This window comes from Acanthisitta chloris, unplaced genomic scaffold (genome assembly GCF_000695815.1).
Source record: "Acanthisitta chloris isolate BGI_N310 unplaced genomic scaffold, ASM69581v1 scaffold19697, whole genome shotgun sequence".
NCBI lineage: Eukaryota > Metazoa > Chordata > Aves > Passeriformes > Acanthisittidae > Acanthisitta > Acanthisitta chloris.
This window is the reverse complement of record NW_008683388.1, coordinates 1-20,543: the sequence shown is the minus strand read 5'-3', so window position 1 is coordinate 20,543 and position 20,543 is coordinate 1. Positions and strand designations below refer to the sequence as shown.

General features: G+C 41.5%; 1 protein-coding gene across 1 annotated transcript in view; it reads right to left on the bottom strand.

Annotated features, from left to right (window-relative positions):
• The window catches only part of DENND5A (DENN/MADD domain containing 5A), a gene marked incomplete at its 5' end in the record, with an annotated part of 60,326 nt that extends 39,787 nt beyond the window's left edge, over positions 1-20,539 (bottom strand). Inside the window, 4 exons of the mRNA XM_009078919.1 lie at positions 3,909-4,569; positions 5,285-5,394; positions 5,990-6,061; positions 20,464-20,539. Of these exons, the coding sequence (XP_009077167.1) occupies positions 3,909-4,569; positions 5,285-5,394; positions 5,990-6,061; positions 20,464-20,539 (919 nt within the window). The remainder of the gene's footprint in view (positions 1-3,908; positions 4,570-5,284; positions 5,395-5,989; positions 6,062-20,463) is intronic.
• Between the last annotated feature and the right edge of the window lie 4 nt (positions 20,540-20,543).

The window sequence follows — 20,543 nt, the reverse complement described above, 5'->3', positions numbered from 1 at the left end:
AGGGAAATAATGACATACCACTAGGGCACTATTACTTTGGAAAGTGCTTAACTGATTACTATGCACAGAAAAGAAAATCTGCTGCTTTTTAACGTGGTCACTTGAGAACACAGAAAAGAGCTGATTTGTTATTCTAGCCAATTACTATGGATAAAATACATTCTCTCAAAGTGTCGCGTAAGAAGTTACTTACACTAGTATTTATCTTTATTAGTATTATAGACATTTCCGTTGATCTTTAAAATGCAAGTAAATCCAGGAAAAAGAATTGAGAGGTCTTGGGTCTGGAGAAAGAGGAACCATGATTCCACCTCTCCATTTTCACATGCTACCAGAAAGACATCTGTTGAGTGCCGACAAAAATTCTCTGACATGGCCAAATTTAGAACCATTACATGATCACATTCAGGAATATTTTTTCCTTTTAATCTTCCTACTTCATGGATTGCAATGAAACACTACTGTATTTCTCAAGCAACTCCCACCCCACATGCAACTCTCACATTACTGCTTTAAGGCAGATTTGCCCCTACAGTGCTGGGCCATTCCTACAGATGAGTTTGACTATCTTCAGAAAGTACAAGGATAAACTAGAAAGATGAGCTAATTGCCAGGATGAAGGTTATGTTTAACCTGAAGAGGAACAGAAGGGGACACAAACTGTATCCACAGCCCCTAGGGACTAGGAGCATGCCGTGTGGGTGAGCCATCAGAACAATGCCTTGCCTGGAGAGTTTGCTTTGGACATACCAGCTCATGGCACAAAGCACTGTGTAAATGAAGCATCTCTCAGCAAATTTTTCTGAGCACAAGTATTCAGTATACCAGACCCTTGTGAGAAAACACACATTTCTTTAATTGGGCCTTTTACTTCAAAAAACCCGTAACTGTAGTAAGAACCAACTGTAGTTTGCAGAAGCAGTGGGTCAAAGTACTTCCTATTAGTGTTAACTTCTGTGTCTGACAGGGTGACTCAAGATGCCTGAACAAGCAGCAGGTTTCCTAATTCACTGGAGGCATAAGTGTCCTATACAAGAGACAAGACTTAGGCAACACAGGACTAATGCTGCAAAGAAATTAAACTAATACTTTAAATCTTCAGAATTAACATAATTTTAAGCAAGTAAAACAAAGACGGAGAGGTGCAAAGAAGAAAAACACCCTTTATTTGTACTTTAAAATGGCAGCAGACAGCAAACACGCAGCAAATAAAACTGTTCGAGACCAGTCTGTCCCAGTAGCACATTATATTTTCCCATTTTTTTTTGTTTTAAGCTGCTTAGAAAAATCACCTCCAAGCAGATTTCACAGCTGTCTTAACCCAGTGCACACTTTTCAGAAGGGCTCTAGGTGCTCTCTGAGATAAGGAATAAGTCTATTTCACAAGATCAAGATAAACTTCAGGAATGCAAACCAGCTCCCACAGAATAATCTGGTCACAGCAGGGAGGATGAAACTAGATGATCTTTAAGGTCCCTTCCAACCCAGGCCATTCTACGACTCTTGCTGAGAAGGCACTGCCACAGTCAGTTCACTGAAACTGAGGGTCAAAAGTCAGCAAATAACTAACTAAAGTCTTTCTCTACTGAAAGAACACTTTTCATCCAAAAACTACAGATGAGAACTTGACAGACAAGACACTTCCATAAGGTACAAGACAGCCCAACTCAGCCAAAGCCTGGGGTGAGGCTTGGGAACAGTGGACAGAAACTGTCATAACTGATTCACAGATCCCTTTGAACTTCAAACGTCTGTCCCTGCAAACAGGAGACTCAAGTGTTCCAGAGCTATTTTAAGCTTCTTTAATTAGCCACTGATCAGACACTTGGGAAGGGCCCAAGACAAAAAGCTGAACCTATTAATATGACTTAGGAAGACAACCCAGAATACAGAAGACTAGTCCAGAAGCAAGCTGAGCTCCAGCCTGGGAGAACAGAGCACTCACACACCCCTTTCCTTGCAGTGCTTCCAACTGGCCAGGCAACATACAATTCCACAGGAGCTCTCAGTGGGACAACACACTTCTTCAGATGGAAGAGCTGATGTTTGAGTCAGCCACTGGTGGGAGACGAGTACCCACATGTTGGAGAACGGCTAAGAGAGCGGGGACATAATCCTGGGAATGCACCTGGGGAAGGCTAAAAAGAACAAGGACACAGTCCCCTGGGAACACACCTGGGAATGCAGTGTACAAGCAAGGCTCTGGAGATAGTAACTTAGATATAGATAGGGAGTAACTCAGCTGGGCAGATGGTAGGGGCAAGTTGTCCTTGAGGGTGAGGCAAACAAGTTTGAGACAAACAGCTAGGAATGCAGCCAAGCCTGGGAAAGTAAGAAAGGATCCTCACAGCTGTAACCACAAGTAGGGAGAGTACCTGAATGCTATCTTTAGAGCTTAGCCACTTACAAATGATTGATAGTTATATGCCTGGCCTGCACTGTATAACAAAGAGCCTGTCGGACAGTAAAGTTGAAGCTTGCTGTATCACTCACACTGAGTCGGCCGCTTGCTGCCCCGCGCGGAACTTCCACCCTTCCCAACACCCGCATAAACAAACTCTCCCTCCCCCTGCATCTCAAACAGAAATGCAGAATCCATTTCTGGAGAAACCACAGAAGACATCTGTCTGCTACACAAGTATTTCTAAATTTGCTATGAACAATCAGCAAATCAATTTGTTTTTTAAATCCAAGAGAGTAACCACTGCCAAGTTCATAAGTTTTTTTGCTATATCTGAATTACTGTGCAGTCTTCCCTCCTGTAGTTCACAGTGTTTATACAACCCTGCCATTATACACGTGCAATCACCTCAGCTGTATACACAAATCCATCTTTGGCTTCTGTGCACAGATCTCAACACAAGCATCTGTAATTCATGCTTAGAGAAGGCTGCTAGTAACTGCAGGTTATATTTTATAAATAGTTATTATTTGCATTCTACATATTTCAGTGAAAGTTCAATGGAAGAGAACATCAAAAACATATTTCAGTAACACCATGGACTACCCCTGGCTTTGTCTTTTAGGCTTCTTTACCACTACTATAAAACAACATTCAAAATGCAGTGTGTCTGCTTGAAACCACATCATTATGGATGGCTGGGTCTGGACTGATGCTAGCCAGTCTGGGACAAAAACAAAGAAAGTAGAAAAATTATCTTTTGGCCTAACTCCACATACTCTGTGGCAGAGCAACAAGAAGGCCAGTATCCACAAATTTCAACACAGAAACTGGATACCACTCCCACACTACTTACTAATTGATAAACATGCTATTTCAGCTTAGCTGCTGACTATCCTCTTCAAAGAAAGCTTTAGCTATATGGCTTCAGCAATAACTGTTTCAAGGCCTTATCAGAGTTTTGGGATTTAAACTCAGTCGAATAAAACTTTTTCCAGGTAATTATCTTTCAAAGTAACAAGCAGAGGTGGCTTTGGGTACTGAAACAGAAAATTGTATTTGCATCATTAACTCTTCTTCAGAGCCATGTATATAATTAACTACGTATCTTCGGGAAATGCATGGGTAATTCCACAGAGATATGAGGGAATTCAGCTAAGCAGCTGGAGAGGAACACAGAAGAAGGTATACTGCTCTATCCAATAGCACAGTTCCAGAGGCAACGGCAAAGAGGACAGTCAATCCAAGAATACAGGGGATCGTGTGAAAGCCCAAAGTTGTAAGTTTAGGTGTCCAACAACGGGAGTCAATGCAACATCTCTTTGCGACTCCAGTTCTGTTCTTTACAGTGAAACCTGCACACGGATCACCCTGACTGCATTAGCACATGCTCATGCCACTTCTAATGCAGCTGTTCTGCTGTTTGTGTGGTGTTTAGAATTCAAGAAACGAAAAGACCTTGTGCCAGTACAACTACAAGAAAAGAAAACAAAACCCAAGTACTCACGCTGTGAATAAAGCAGTATCTGAAACTCCAAAAGGGCACAGGTGAAGAGCTGAACCACATTTTCTACTCCAAGCAATTCAAAAACTTCTTTAACTGGAAAATCAAACAATGGTAGCTCGCTGGTGCTTGGCCTCTGGCAGATAATTGGTCCATAAACACCTGAAAATTTTAGTGACCTTCCTGCTGGAGGAAGGGGAACCTCATACAGAATATTGTAGATGTAGCTTTCTAAAGGTAGCGGCGGCGGCTGAGGTGAAGTCACTGCTTGGTGAAGTTGTTCTAGTACTTTCTTACAAGCCTTCATAAAAGACATGGGAGTAATCAGACAAATGCACTTTGAGACATAGAGTGTATCTCTGCTGATGTCATAGGAGTTAAAACGCTGTAGCTTTGAAACAGAGGTGCCATTGCAGTCTCCAGTGCTGCTGCAGCTATCCTTGTCATTTGTGGGTGGAGTATGAAGAATGTCATACTCAGCATTGTGCATATGATACAATGTCTGCATTGCACTGCAGATCTGTTTGCTAGTCACTTCCTCAAAAAACGTGAGAGAAAATCCGAATGTCCGTGAGCCATCTTCCCGAGTAATAATGAAAGAGTGGAACTGAGGTTCTCTGGAATCTGCTTGTGTCTTGAAAGCAAGCCCTTTAGGCATACACAGCTATTCAAAAGGGGGAAGGGATAATATAAAGGGAAGGGATAAAAAAGGGAAGAGAATATCCATTAAAACACACTTTTCTCTCCCCCTGCCTCCAGAAGCATTGGTGAAAATGGGATTTAGAATCCACAAACTGACACCACATTTCACTCTAACTTCTATTAGGTGTTAGATCTCTGTACAATACAGTAATACGAATCTTAATCTAAAAACCAAAGGAACGTATCCAAAGGGCTGCATGCAGTTTCTGTTGAAACTCAGAACCATTTTGTTACCAGCCTGCATGGGAACAAAATACCAAAATTCAAACTCAGACAAAGGGAAGTATTTTAGTCACCAAGACCTGAACCTGACAGAGGAAAGCACTAGATTTTGTCTAAATTAAGAAACCACACTGCATTCTATTAAGCAGAAAAATCATGCACAAACAAAAAAAATAATTATTTGCAGACTAATTTATTCCCCTACCAGTTCTCTAGACTATAACAAAAGGAGTTGTACAAGAGCAAAAAAGCTCTCCTAGGGATTTATGACTTAATTTCCCTCAAAATATACCTTAATTAAATGAAAAGGACTTTTGAGTCTGCACAATTGAGGGAAACTAATTATTATTTCCAACCTTCACACATTTTTTGACAAAAACAAACCACAGATGAATGCCTTCAATTGCTGAAGTAGCTTTTTGCCTTAAAAGCAAAAGCCATTAAGTGATACTGACCATTCCCACTGCATCCTGGTCAAAAGGGTTCCACTCAACATTCTCAGGATAGCGAGCAAGAACTTTGGATTTAAATGTGCGTCTTAATGGAGTCTGTTCAAAGTTTTCCCCTGCAGACGAAAGAAAAATACAAAAGTATATATTTCATTCTCTTTTTAAGCTCAAACAAGGCCAAAAAGCAGGACACCAGCAGGTAGATGCAAGGATAATGAATTAAGGACACACTCCTTTTAAGAGAAACAGAAAATGCAAGACAGTTCGTTAGCATAAAGTCAGGGTGCAGATATTAGCAAGGATTAGCATTGTTAACATTTCTGTGTCTTAAGTATCTGTGCTTTTCCTTAAGTGTGACTATCTTGAGATTGTGGTCATGACAGCAGTTCTCTAAGCTACTCTTCAGATACTTCAGATTCTCAATAGAAAAGAGCTAAAGCTTCAGGTTCAGTGGAAATTTGTTACTGAAGAAAAGCACAAATAGACAAGATGCAGAGGCGATGCAACTTCAAGGTAGACATACAAGTGACACCATGACATCACTTCATTTTATTTTCAAGACTTAGGAAAAAAAGATATTCACCATCTATTGCAAGAAGTTAGCTGTGAAGAGAGTCTAGAAGGTTAAACGGTCAAGGACCACATGAACAATAGAGTATCAGCTAAACAAAGAACTGTGCTCTTTTTTTTCCCCCAAACTTTTTCCTTTACCTTCTGTTGCACCGGAAATGAAACGGCTGCCACCATCTCGGGTTTTAGAAGCCTGTATATACTGGCATAAAGCTATATAACAAATAAAAACAACACTGCATTATACATTTTATACTGGTGACTGCAATCACATCACTAACACATACCAGTAAAAACCATACAAGCATCCAGAATTAGCATGCACAATAGTCTACTCTCCTTATATGCTTTGCATACATATACAGCTTGGACACATTCCTCATTTTGTATGCATATTTCTTGAAGGAGATGATCAGTATGTAACAGAAGCTCATCACTCCTGTACACACAACCAGAACACCAGTGCAGCAATAGGAAATAGTTGCTTGCGAAATTCAAAGTTTTACATGTTAAATATAAAATATTCCCAAAGAGCAGACGACGAGAGTAGCCCTGAGGACAAGACCAGTTCAGGGCCTTTAGAACTGTATGAATGTAGTGCCATGGTCCAACTTTTCACAGATCCTATCCAGGCACACTAGACTGGCTGATACAGTCTTGTCCGAGAGCTCTTCAGTTTCCTCTAGAGCAATGATGGCTCCTTGTGAGAGCAGAGAACTTTCTCCAGGAAACCTTCTGAGTGTGCATAGCTGCTTTAAAAAAAGAAAAAGGCACACAACTGCATATCTTAAAATAAGCTTAGCTACATTACTAGAATGCAATTAGCTCAATGAGCATGCAGTTGTTGACAGCTGCACTAACAAGCAGGCACAATTGCATGAAATTATATGCTTTAAACAAATGAAACTATTCCAGCAACACCTGCAAAAGAGAAAACACACTGCAACTCCTCACTTGTCTTCTTACATGCAGCAATTACATAGCAATAGAAACTGATTTCAGAATTGGCTGGGTTTGTTCTGTACTTCTGCAGTAATATTTAAAGTTCAGTCCCTAAGCCAAGTTAGAATCTTTATTTGGTACAACAGGTCCTTCCACAAAGTGGCCATACACAGAGAGAGTTAAAGCACTGGCTCTCCACAATACAGAACCTAACAAACATATCACACTAAACAACACTTTGGTTTCATTGAATGCTTAAGAAATCCTTTGACAGTTGAAAAGTCACGTAACTCTGGATTTTGTTTAAACTAAACCTTAAATATTACCTCAAACAGGGAACTTACTCCAAATCAGGACCTAGGACAGGTCTCTCAATACCCAAAATATTCACAACTATTTTACTAATTCTCTGGGTTTTATAACTGAATTTGAAGGAGGGGTTGGGTTTTTCCTGTTTGTCTGAAAAATCCCTCAGCTACATCATTTATTACTCTGTTCAACAATGTCATTGTTCAGAGAGAAAAATCTGAAACACGTACAGAGAGAGGGACAGCTGGGAAAAAAACAGGATACAACTTGACTGAAGTATAACCATCTTATGAAAGAGCAGAGCCAAAGACAAAAGATAACAGCATTCATGCAGTAATTAAAGACCACCATGAGCAATGAAAATCAGCATTTGTATAAAAAATAATCCAATTTCTCAGAAAGAAAAATGGACATAATGTCACATCTCTACTTACTGACACGAACGTACACTCAAGTACAGACAGTCCATGGTAAGAAAAGCTTTGACAAATAAACCAGGCAATTTAACACACGTATTTTATATATTTACATCTGTGCAGATAATGTCACGTCAACTTTTAGATAACTGAGGAAAAACCTCAGACATTTACTAAGCTGTTCCGTTCCTGGGGTTGCTTTTTTTACATCCACATACATGTAAGGGAGAAAATATCTGCAGGTCAAATTTTCTCCTGAGCTTGGAAACCACACACCACAACTGCTATGTTCACCTCTGTGCAAGGCTGTGCACATTTTGAAAACAACACGTGTGACCTGAAGACCTTCTAATTAAGATGATTAATACTGCACAATGTGTGATGCTGCTCTTCTCTTCTGATTAAACACAACTCATGAGCACTGAATGGATGCTGATCTATGCACCATCTCCTCCCAACACTCACGTGCCTCTGCATGAAACTATCCACACCAATGGATAGGACTTTGCTGTCAGAGCATACAGAGGAAAAAGTTACAGAAACGAGAATTAACTAAATCACTCTTGGTTCCAAAAATACAATTAACATGTAGAATCATGTTAATCTAAAACCAGCAGCTAATGTCATAAACAGCAGTAGGATTCCCAGTTCAGCCAAAAATTGTCCTTAGTACACACAATAAGGCTACAGATATTAAGGTAAATAATTATGTTTAACAAACAAGTTTAAATGAAAATAGTTGGCTGGCAAAACTATGCACACTTCTGGAATCCACAGGAGAGGAACCTGGGAGAGGTAGAAGAGATGAAACATACACTGAGAGGTTTGAGGACTTCTTGATTAGACAAACTGACAGATGACCAGCAGCTGACCACACAGACATGGAAAGATAGTCAAGCCAAGAATCAGCATCTTAAAATTAAAGGTAAAAGAGTTCTGTTAAAAATAAGACTTGCCATATATTAACTTGCTAATGGAAATGGTCAAATACTTCCAAGCCTTAAGAGCAAAAATGAGATAACCAGTTAATGAAGTTATACGGTGGAGCATCCTGCATGTCAAATGAGATGGCAATCTGTTGATTCTATCCACCCTTTAAAAACATACAATTAAAAAATAAAACCAGCAAAGCCCCCAGACCAAACCTTCTGGAGAGCAATACCATTCTGATTTTTCAAAACACCATATTCTAATGGTAAATAAAAAGTTCTTTCACTACATACCCAGAGAGCTATTAATACGCTAAGGATTAATCAAAGATTATTTTTAAATAAAACCGAAAATTTCTGATTACTTCTTTAACAAATATTAAACCATGTATAACTGAAAAAAAAGGCACCTCTCTACAATGTAGGAAATAAACATCCAAAGTTTGGCAGATTAAGATACGAAATTCATTAAGCAAGAATTCTTGGAATAAAAAAAACACTATTCAAGAAAAGCTGCAGCTGCCAAATCTGTAAGCAAACAGCCACTCCATCAATAGACAAATGCTTTCAGATTATGACTTGCTTCCTTCCTTCCTGTTCCCCCTCCTTAAGCAGAACTGCACGTATTTCTCATTAGAGAGGACTCCCTTCTCCAGCAAATCTCTTGCCTGAATATACACAAAGAAGAGTTCTTCCCTTTTATCCTGAAACACACAAACCCTCTGTCCTGCACGCCTAACCCCCCTTCCCTCTGCTGGCAAGACCACCTGGCATAGGGTAAGCTGAAGTGGTGGTTAGACCACTTAATTAGTCGCTGGAACTGGGATTTTCACACGTTTTAAAGCAGATCAAGTTATACATATGAGAAAAACTTCAGAATCGCTTTCATTTTACTGCAGCATTGCTGTTTAAGCAACCAGAATCCGGGGCGCCAATCACTTGTCAATAAGGCCATCATTCCCTGGCTTGGCAGCAGATCTACCACCTATGATTTTCACAGCTGGGACTTCCCCAGAAACCTTCCTTAGACAAGTTACTGTTCCACTTTCCTTGACAGAAGAGCTCAAGGGGAAAGCAAATCTCCTGTCTGCCTTTCTAAAACAAAGGGGCAAATATGCAATACAGACACGCTGCCCTCTGCTCAGGTGTGGATCTTAAGGACAACTGAAATGCATGTTGGGGGGCCATCCCTGGGCTGGAAAAGCTGAAGGACTTTCTTTAAAGGAAGTAGAGGAAAGATGAACAAAATAACCAGTGATAAAATTTATTATTTATTAAAATTAATATTTATTGATTAAATATATTATTTTCCTGTGGGTCATCTAGGGAACTCAAACTTGCTTGTAACAATCCCTTATCCCAACCTCAGGAAAACAAATTCCTTTCAACATATAGTTCAACATTCAATAGGTAATACAATTCTTCCTACTGCAGACTGAAAAGGTGAGGAGGACAAAGAGTGTTAACCCCAACCTGCTGACTGCAAAAGGCCCTGTTGTTTTCAAATTTTCTTCTGCTTTCCTAAATTCGAGAATGCTTCAAAAACTGTAACACAGAGAACTCAACGTGAACTGAGATAAAAACACAGGAGTTCACTAACTGGAAATTTAGCATAAGTTCCACTGGACAGAAATAATCTCTTGATCATTCACTGTTTCGATAGCACAACCTCTTCCAAGCCCTCTACGGGGAATGAAAACCTAGGAGTTAATAGACATCCATTCATCACTTCAGTTCCAGCATTCATCTGGCTGATAAAACAAATTGCCACACACACACTGGAATAGTTTCAACTGCCGCAACAATGAATTTAAAGCACCACAGACAAACAGCTAAGGCCATCTGCATTCTGAGATTGTAAGGTCAGGAAACCAAAAGCTTTTGTTTTTATTGTTCTGGTCCTGTTTCAAGCAAGGCAGGAAGAGGTGGGACAAGGAAGTGTCAAAAGAAATGACCAAGAATCTAAAGTAGCTTTTTTAAAAACAAGAAAAAGCCGTCAGTCTGCAGCTTTAGAACCATCCTAAACACTTTTTTTCCCCTCTTTGCATGTAGCACAGAAAGGCAGAGGGACACAATGTATTTTAATCACGGCTGCCTGGGAGAAATTTTCAAGGAAATGGTCTTAAAACCAGAATTGTTCACTAAACCACTTTTCTGCTTTAGCCACAGCGAAAACACTTACAGAAAGATATTTAGGTCTGTTTCCAACTAAACAACAGAAGCAGCCCTCAGAATGCCAATGGCAGGTATGTTCTGAGCCACAGGGCTGGGGGAACACACCGTTTCCACCACACAGCAGATCCCAAACACGCGCAACCGAAGACGCTAAGAACGGGAAAGAGCGGCTTACCTTCCGAACAGAACACAACTCCAGCAGTACACAAAAGAAGCAGAGACAAGCATATTTTAAGTATATTCAATACCCAAACCAGCTGTTCTCTTCATTCCCACCTAAGAGTGGCAGATCCAGTGAGACTGCCCCAGGAAAGCCTGAGCACCCATCAGTTCTGCAAGTCTCCTGAACAACTGCAGGTCTCCTTTTACAGTGCTACACCCCACCCAGTGTCCCTACTTTTTGTGCTCCCCTAGCTCTTCAGCTCTGAGGACTGATGTCCTTTACATCTCTGTAAAAGCACAAGGACCAAATCTTAGTGAAACATTTGTCCAGTCCTTCAACCAAGTATTTCCATTCTTTGGGGATACCACTGAGGTTTTGTACAGAAAAAGAAAGGCGTATTTCTTGGGACACATGAAGTCTTTCAAGTAGGTTTCAGCAACATACAGAAGTCAGCAAAATACAGAAAGATCAGCTACACAACCATCTCAGCATGCCAGTCCTGGCCAGTATGCTTCACTTTATTATCCAACATTTGAAAATAGTGTTTTGCGGTAACCTGACTTAATAAGGACTGCCCCCCTTCAAAAACAAAAAATTAATGCCTTGGAAGAAAGTCAAGTTGCTTGATAGAAGTGATTTCTAATACCAGAAAATTAATCAGATGTGCTGATAGTTTGGTCAATGGATATGACAGACCCTGAAATTTATCTTTGCTCTGGCTATACCCTTCCTTATCATCTCACCAACCACACCTCCTAAGCTCTCTTCCTCTTACATGAAAGCATATCAAGCTATCATGCCCACCTTTTCTTCTACACGAGGCATCATCCATGTTTGGTTAAAAAACCCTAATGTTTTCAACCTGAAAATCTCATTAGAAAGAAAGAATCAAGTCCAGTACTTTTACTCAGTCCTGAAAACACAAGTCTCAGACGCAGGTTAACTGCGTTATCACCCCTTTGATCAGAGTCATAAACAAAGATGATGGCTTGTGGTTCCACAGACCAAAATTATGAGTTCGATCCTTTCCCTGGTCAAACTTGAGGAAAACAAAACATTATGTTACATATAGTTTTAACTGTGCAAGATTTTATATGACAGAAAGGGCAAACAAAGAAACAAAGACACAAACATTTAAAAAACCTAGCAAATACCCCACATCCACACCACACAAGTACTTCCTGGAGCACACTGCCACCCAAGCACAATAGATTCAGGACCACTTGCGGAATGAATTATCAAAACATCACTCTGTTCACCTCATTAAGTGGATATGTCCAGATTCCTTCATTTTCCAAGTCCGGATCAGGCCCTCTTTACAAGGCTGCACCTGTGAAATGCCATTCTCAAGGCTACTAACACATGCAAGGTTAGCATTCCTCTGCTGGGCATGGTTCCTTCATGGATCCTGAGCACACTTCAGGAGAGATGTGACATGGGAGCCACTGCCTGCGATGACCTTGCAGCATCAAAGCAACCTCACAGAGCATACGTAACTTACGCCCTCAGGAACACAAACTCCTCAGAGGTCTGGTCAGTGTTCTGCACATCATACACATGGACTTCAGTCTAAACAGCTTTCTGAACACAGCCCCCATGGATCTGTGCTTCAGGGCACCTATGTCAACTTAATTAGTGGCTATGCATGACCAACCTCCTTCCTCACTCCAAGGCCTAGTGCCCCCTGGAACCTGCTACACTGAATCACATCCAGTGGGACCAGCCAGTCCTCATGCATAGGTAGGAGGCAGGAGCACACAACAGCAGTAAGGACAGGGAGAGACCACAACAACCTATAGTTAGACTGTTCTGAGATCCTATAAAATTTCTGCCAGATTAATTCTCATAAATGACTGAAATACTGATAAACAGCAATTTCACCAGACTTCAGCAAAACTTTTGAGTGAGTTAGTTCACGTTTCAAGCTCCCAGAACACACACATAGAAGAGCCAGAAAGGGGCACGAGAGCTGGTTAGAGCTGGCACCTTAATGGGCTTATCTCTTCCCCAATGCAACTCTGATGACAGCTCAGTAGGACATTGCTGGGTTTGAATACCAAAATCAGGAAACGAGAACTTGCTGAAAGGAGTTAGTTAAGGAGGAATAAGGAATACATGCAAATAGCATAAAAGCTCATAAAATTGATGCTTGTAGAGGACAGAAGCAATGCACCAATCAGTCCATTGCAGCAACCTCAAGATCTCTGACCACATATTTCTGCCACAGAGTGCAATTGTAGACCTAAACAGCAGCAAATACAACTGCAAAAAAACTTTTTCTAACTCACCTGAAGTCATGCTGAAAGAATACATGTTTTTGTAAAACCAACCTTTTTTCCTCCCTCAGACACTGAAATGTTGCCCTATCTAAAAATGCAAAGGTTGCTTTTGACTGCCATGTTACCTCTCTGCAGATCACTTCTTTGTGAAATGCAATAAAGTTTCTTTCTCAAAATGCTTCAGTATCAATATATAAACGGCTCAATACAGATGTTCACCTTGTACCTGCGGCTGATCATAGAACCAGTAAAATCAAAAACAAACAAAAAAACCTAAATAAAAAAGGCAATACTCTACAATTCCACAGGAAAGTTGGAAACCAAAGGTCTCTTGCCCATCAAACCATAAACAAAGCAGCATTTTCCTGGAAAGACTAAGAAACATGCCTTGAGCAGAAGCACTCCAAGTAAATTCTTCCTCATTCATCAGTTTGTGCCGGAATGCATGCTAGCTTCTCTGTGCAGTAATGTTTTAAGCCTCACAGGGATAACGTTCCCGTCTGCTTCAAACTTGACTACAAACCACAAATCTGAAATGGCTGTCAAGAAATTCAGAGAGTAATTACTGCACAGTGTGCACCAGTTAGTAATTGCTTCTGACACTGTCACATCATGTGCATCATTTCTGCTACACAGTCCCTGCAGGTTAGAGGGGATTCAAAAGATAAGTATGAGAAGTCATTACCAAGAACCCTCGACTTCACTAAGTCAAAAGGCAGGTAAAAACAGCTGTGGTGTTCTGTAACTACAGGATCAATAATTTGAAGATGACGGGAAGGGGGGAGAGTTTCATTATTTGCAAATGGCAGTATTTCCTATACAATCCATTCTCTTTGTGTAGCTTCTCTAATGCAAAATAAACGGCAAAGAAAAGCAAACACCACAAAAAACTCCAAATTAACAGAAAGCCAAATCAACCCATCTTTGTATGCCTTGCTAAGTAAGGTGAAATTCCTAAGGCTTTTTTAAAAGACTTAAAAAACCAGACTTGCCAACTTTAACTCTTTAGACACTGTTATAGCAGCTCCAGTTTATTCTCAAATCAAGAACCTGAAGCCTTTCTCCTCCCCCACACCTTACCAAAGAGTCTTAAAAGTAAACCAAACTTGTAACTGAATACTGAAGGGTGGAAGACTGAAGAGTTTTGTGGGGTTTGAGGGTTGGTTGATTCTGTAAAGCACACAGCTCAGCTTAAGCTAAAAGACCACAAATACGACAATGACAAGATTGGCATTACAGAAACATCACCAATAAACTGTGGCTTCAAATGTAGTTCAACAAAGTACAGCTGCTTCCCCCTTACATCAGCTCTCCCATTCTTCATTCTACATATCAGCTACCCTAGCACGTCTGCCTCTGTTCCCAAAGAGACAAAAGACCTTTTTGGCACTCAAACATGGCAAACAGCTCCAGCTTCTTGGGAAAAGATAGAGGGGGTAGGGAAGAGTGGAATAAACTGGATTAAAATGTTCCACATATGCCAATGTAACTACAGGCAGAAGTTGTTGCTACCTGCTGACCATCCACAGTGACCTATGTGAAACAACCAGCGGTCTCAGCCTTGGTGCTACTGAGAGGCCTCACACAGACTTAACACCTTGGTCAGCAATCTCAGAGCAGCAGAAAAACTGAAAAGCTTCCCTTTCAGTCTCAGAATGAAACCCCAAGGGAAGAGGCACATCATTGGGAACTGTGGTAAGCTTGCATGGATATCATCCACATTATGGACAAAGAGAGGAAGAGGGGGGAAAAAAACCACCAGGAAAAAAAAACCACAACCACAGAACACTTCAGCCATTAGAAAAATCAAGCAGTGGCTCCCACCAATACAACTCACTTCTGCAGCAAGTGTTGGTACTACTACCACAGCAAAGAAAGAAATTTTCTCACGCTATTTATCCAAGGAATAAACAGTACTGCACTGCAAGAATCACAGCTGGCTCCAACCCCAAATGCCATGTCTTAATTCCAAGACAAAAATGCCCAGAAAAGGAAAATACAAAACAGGTCAAATGTCAGTCAGAAAATGATATCTGCTAATTTAAATTAAGCTTGCTCTTCTTCCTCCCCTTTCCCTTCAGTGACCCCTTACAAATACCTCTGAAGCAAAACAAAAGCCAGCAAATATTTAAGTGTGTTGAACTTGGAACCTGACACAGATGCTGATACCAGCATTACTTCATGGACTGCCACAAAGAAAACAACTACTCTAACTCTGAAATACTAAACAATTTATTGGTTTATATGTGTGGCAAATGCCTTAAATCATTTCGTCACGCTGTAGAGGCCCAGAGAAGCTGCATTAGGCCTCAGCCTTCAATGAACTCCACCTGGACTAAGCCCTTCTTGAGCTTCTCAGAAACACTGTCTGTTTCCAGGAACTAGTGCCGTCTAAGGAGCTTCTGTTTTTCACAGGGGGCTAATGTGCATGTCCCAAACATTGCTAACAGGATGGCTGTGGAGCCAGCCAAGGACTGTTGGTATTAACACACCGTAAGAAAGAGCAGGTTTTGACTGGAGAAGGGCCATGTGGAGATAGGCCAGCACCTGCCTGGGACAAACATTCTTGGTGTAGTTCCGGGGGATGAGAACAACTTCCAGAAAGCAAGAAACTCATCTTGGGGGCAGAGGAACCTGTCCATAAAAGGTCTCCCTACCAAGCCCACGGGGCTGCTCCCCCTGGACACCTTGTCACCTGCAGGATTAACAACGACGCCGAGAACATCCCACCGGCCAGATCGACAATGGAACCAGGGCTGGTGATCTCTTTTTCCCTCTCCCTTTTCCTCTTTCTCTCTTCTCTCTCTCTCTTCCTTTTTCTTTCTTTAAAGCATCTCTCCCTTTTTAATTTCCCTTTTCTCCTTTATCCAAACCCACTGCCATTTGCTTATATAGTAGGTCAGGGACTAATATACCAATTTCCATGCTAAGTGTGTAATTTCCAAATAAAACTTTGACTGTTTGCAGAACCTCTGACTCTTCTGTCGTTCCTTTCGACCACAAGCATGTACAAATATCAGGTGTTTCCCCCGCTTAAGGGCTGCGTGTCACACACCCATACTTTTTCCAAAGTTTGTATTGATACAGAATTCAGGTAAACTCTACCAACAGGAAACACGGAGATAAGCTGTCATTTTAAATCTGAAGCCAACAAAATAGAAAAGCAGTGACACTTCAGTTACAGACAGAGAGATGAGCTGAGACACTGTTTCTATTTCACTGGTGAGGAGAAACACTTGCTCTAGTATCAGTTTGTCAAATTAATTTTGAGTGGAGCTAGGTGAATACTATACACCAAGTATCATCCTCCTTTAGAATTTCACACACCAGCACTAATACAGTGGCTACTGTGCCAGCACATAGATGCCTTACTTATAACCATTGCTGTTATGCTACATAATCTACACACACACACAGAGATCTTGTCTCAACACCATTCCAAACAAAATACAAAACCAGGCATGAGCAAGGAAGAATAATTAAAACAGTATCACATCATCAAATACTTGAGTGAAATAAGATCTAACAGTAATTCTGAAAAGGCACATGAAGGGTGTCTACAGGAAGGATATTTCCTGGACACATGGGCTTCACCTCACGCTATTTTCATCCTCCTCTAAGGATGAAGCTCATGATCAGACGGACAATTCAAAGCACCATGATAAGGACCTTGGCAAAGGAACACAAATCTATCTACTGAATAAATTCACTTTTGGACCAAGCCTTAACACATCAAACCGGAAAGAAAGACGGGAAAAAATACAGGTGACAGACTAGTCACTCATCTTAGTCTTCCAGAGTAAGATTTTATAAAAAAAAATCCTATTATTAAATCACCAATCTTTTCTTCACAGATTATAGGCCTTTTATTTTTTCTTTGTAACACTTATTTCTGAAATAACTATTATTGCCTTTATGATATGACATTCAAGACCACTAAGGCAAATGCAACAGAGAATTTTAAGCAGAACATGGGGTCCAGATATTTGGGTCCAAGTTCCATATTTTGTAATAGCAACCCCAAGACTCCAGTTACACATGAAACTGTAATGCAATGCCAAGCTGATCCTTTGCTTTGCCAGTCCATAATAAAAGAACTCTATCAACAGACAAGTAATTGCTAAAAACTAACACATCAGAAAGAAGGAAAAGAAAGCAAAAGCCTTTAGTGAGAAAGAACATAGAACAAAAACACAGTTCCATGTAATGCAAGTATTCCCACCACCATTCAGATCACATCTAACTAACTCCAGCTGAAAGACAAGACACAGCTTCATTCTCATTACCCTTCCAGGGCACAGTCACACAAACTAAGAAATCCTATCACAATGTTGCAGAATATTTTTAGTACTTGATGCATTTCATCACTTCCTGGGTCACCACGATGACCATGAACCAGCAATGTGCCCTTGCTCCAAAGGAGGCAAATGGTATCCTGAGCTGCACTAGAAGAGCATTGCCAGAGATGGAGGGAAGTGCTCCTGCCCCTCTGCTCAGCACTGCTGAGGCCATACCTGGAGTGCTGTGCCCAGTTCTGTGCTTCTTAGTACGAGACAGACATGGACATGGTGGAGAGAGTCCAGCAAAGGGCCACAAATAAGAATAAGGGACTGGAGCATGTCCGTATGAGGAACCCTGAGAGAGATGGGACCGTTTAGACTGCAGAAGCGAAGGCTCAGGGGAGAACCTTACTGATGCATATAAATTTCTAAAGAGAGTGTACAAAGACAACAGAGACACGCTCTGTCCTCTGACAGGACCAGAGGCAATAAGCACACACCAAAATGCAGGAGGAACATCAGGACACACCTTTCACTGTGAGGGTGCCTGAGAACTGGCGCAAGTTGCCCAGCACGGTTCTGTAATCTCTGTTCTTGGTGATACTCAAAGTCGTCCGGACATTGTCCTCAGCAACTGGCCCTACAGTGGCCCTGCTTCAGTCAGGCTGGACCCAACAACTGCCAAAGGTCCCTTCCAACCCCAACCATTCTGTCATTTGCTCTGTGAAGGAAATTTATCTGTAACAGACGGCTGCAGCACACTCAAAAGATTTCTGTCATCACTTCTGGCATATCAACACCATCTGCAAATGTGGAAATGCACCTCAGTTCCTCTCCTGTTAGGCTTAGCAACTGACACTGGAGCTAAGGCCAGCGTGGGGGGGTTCGTTTGTTTTGTTTTACTACCCCCTAGCAATTTTTTTCTACCTCCTTTAACAGGTCACCCAGTGGTAACAGAATTATCAAAATAAGAAAAGATGCCCAGAGTAGAATTTGGGGATTAAAAAAACCCCTAGCAATAGAAGACGTGCTATCTTTAACCCATGCTAACTACAAAGTCCTAAAACCAGTCTTTCTCACTACATTAAAAGAGAACAAACATACATACATATTCTGTGCATTTTCCATGGGGCAGCCAACTTTTCCAGGAAAAAGCACTACAGCTATGCTATTCAGTCAGCTTCCAGCATACAAAGAAAAAAACGCCATCAGAGGTGTCTCTTCAAACAAAGTAACTCAACTGAGCATCAATCCATGATCTTATGCTACATTTGTAAGACTGCAGAAAACGCTGCGTCACCGGTACTAAGGCTGACCGCCTGCAGACCCGGTTCGGTCAGCGGCAGCACCCCGAGACCCCGCGGCGGCGGAGAGACAGCAGCCCCAGCGCGCAGCACAGCCCCGAGGGACCCGCCGAGCTCCCACCCCGGCCCACCCGCTGCAGTGCCAGCGCCTCTCTCCCGACAACGGCCACTCATGAAGCAAATGGTTTCAACAGTACGAGGATTCATAATCTATTTTTCAGCACAGACCCGCGAAGGAGGAGAAAAAAAAAACAGTGCACAATAAGCCTTTCATTCAAACAAGAAAGGCTTCCAGAAGTACAGAGTGTCTCTAAGCTTTATCCAAAACTCACTGATATCAACAGAGGCCGATGGAACCTCCTGTGTTTTGGTGTGTGCCCATTTCTATCAATGGACTCTGGAGGAGGCTAGCACCCAAGACAGTTTGAAAGCATCATCAGTCACACTATCATGCATTATTAATAACACAACAAACTCAAAACAGCACACCGGAATTCCAGCTAGCTCATACTCTGTGACAGTATCATAAATTCACCACCCCTTTAAAAACCTTTCCTCAAATCATACAAAGATCTGTCTCTGCCATAACCACTACAAATTATTCTCCCCCACCTTGTAACAAGCAACACCATTACAGCATGATGGTGGAATAGCAGAGACTGAGATATAGAGCAGGGTACAATTTTACATATGATAGATGTAGTCCTTGGCTGGGAAAGCAAACACAGGAAGAACACTCTGTCTGACAGAGTATCCAAAGCACAGGCACAGATGTCTTTCAGCTTACTATTAGACAGCAAGCCCAAAGTAATGCACTGCTGGTTTTAAATTGAGTTACGTGAAGAGTTATTCATGCTCCCAGCAAGAACAGGGAGTATTATTGTGTTACACAAATAGGTACATAGTAAATTAATAACAAAATTAAGATCTTGTTAAGTGTTTTCCATATAGAAACTTTGTTCACTTGTCATTTAATTGTCATTTAATCAAAAGAACCCTCATATCCCTCAATGAAATGGTACTGCATTTTGTTCTCTTGGATTTACTAAATTATAGAGCAGGCTTATGCTACACTAACTCTTCAAGTCTCCAACTGTAGCCTAAAGTTACTTCAACATTAGACAAACATGAATTCTGACAGGGTAAGGTACAGCACAATGAGTGACAGACAAGAAGTATTTTTTAAAGTCATTAAACAACAAAAAGAGTTTCCATCATAGACAAAGTTTAGGAGAATTCAGTGTGAGAAATCAGTTCTAATAACACAGATCTCACGCTACAAGAAACGTTTCTTTGGTGTGGAACCATGCAGTGATGCAAAAAAACCCTCATGACATGCTAAAAAAAGAAGGGAGGAAAGAATGCATCTTCAGTCGAGTGAAGAGCTCCAATACACAAAAGAAGTATTGATGTCAGGTCAGGTGTTCATCACCACATTGCTTCATCTTCCCCAACAGCCAGAGGGTAAGCAACAACCGGCAGTCAGCACGGCGAGGCAGAGGCGAACCGCGGTACTGCTAAAACGAAGAACTGGCTTTAAACCCTAAAAACAAAGGTTTGGCACGTTGTTGCGGGACGGACTGATGCTTCACTGCTTCAGCTGTGTATTTGATGTGAACGCTCTCACCCGAGGAACCCCTTCCTAATCACATTTCTTTTCACACACTGCCGCAAGAGAAATCTCACCCTGCGCTACAAAAAAACAAAACAAAAACCCCACAGAACAGTCTCCGCTTTCTCTGCTTTCCCCCCACATCCCCCCCCGGCCCCCCGCACCCCTGCCGGGAGCTGGTGCAGGCCGGCACCGCGGACACTCACCGGAGAGCTCGTCCGGCTCCAGCCCGGTCTCGGTGTCCAACCCGCACACCACGAAGTAGTCGGCGAAGCGGCCGGGGGGC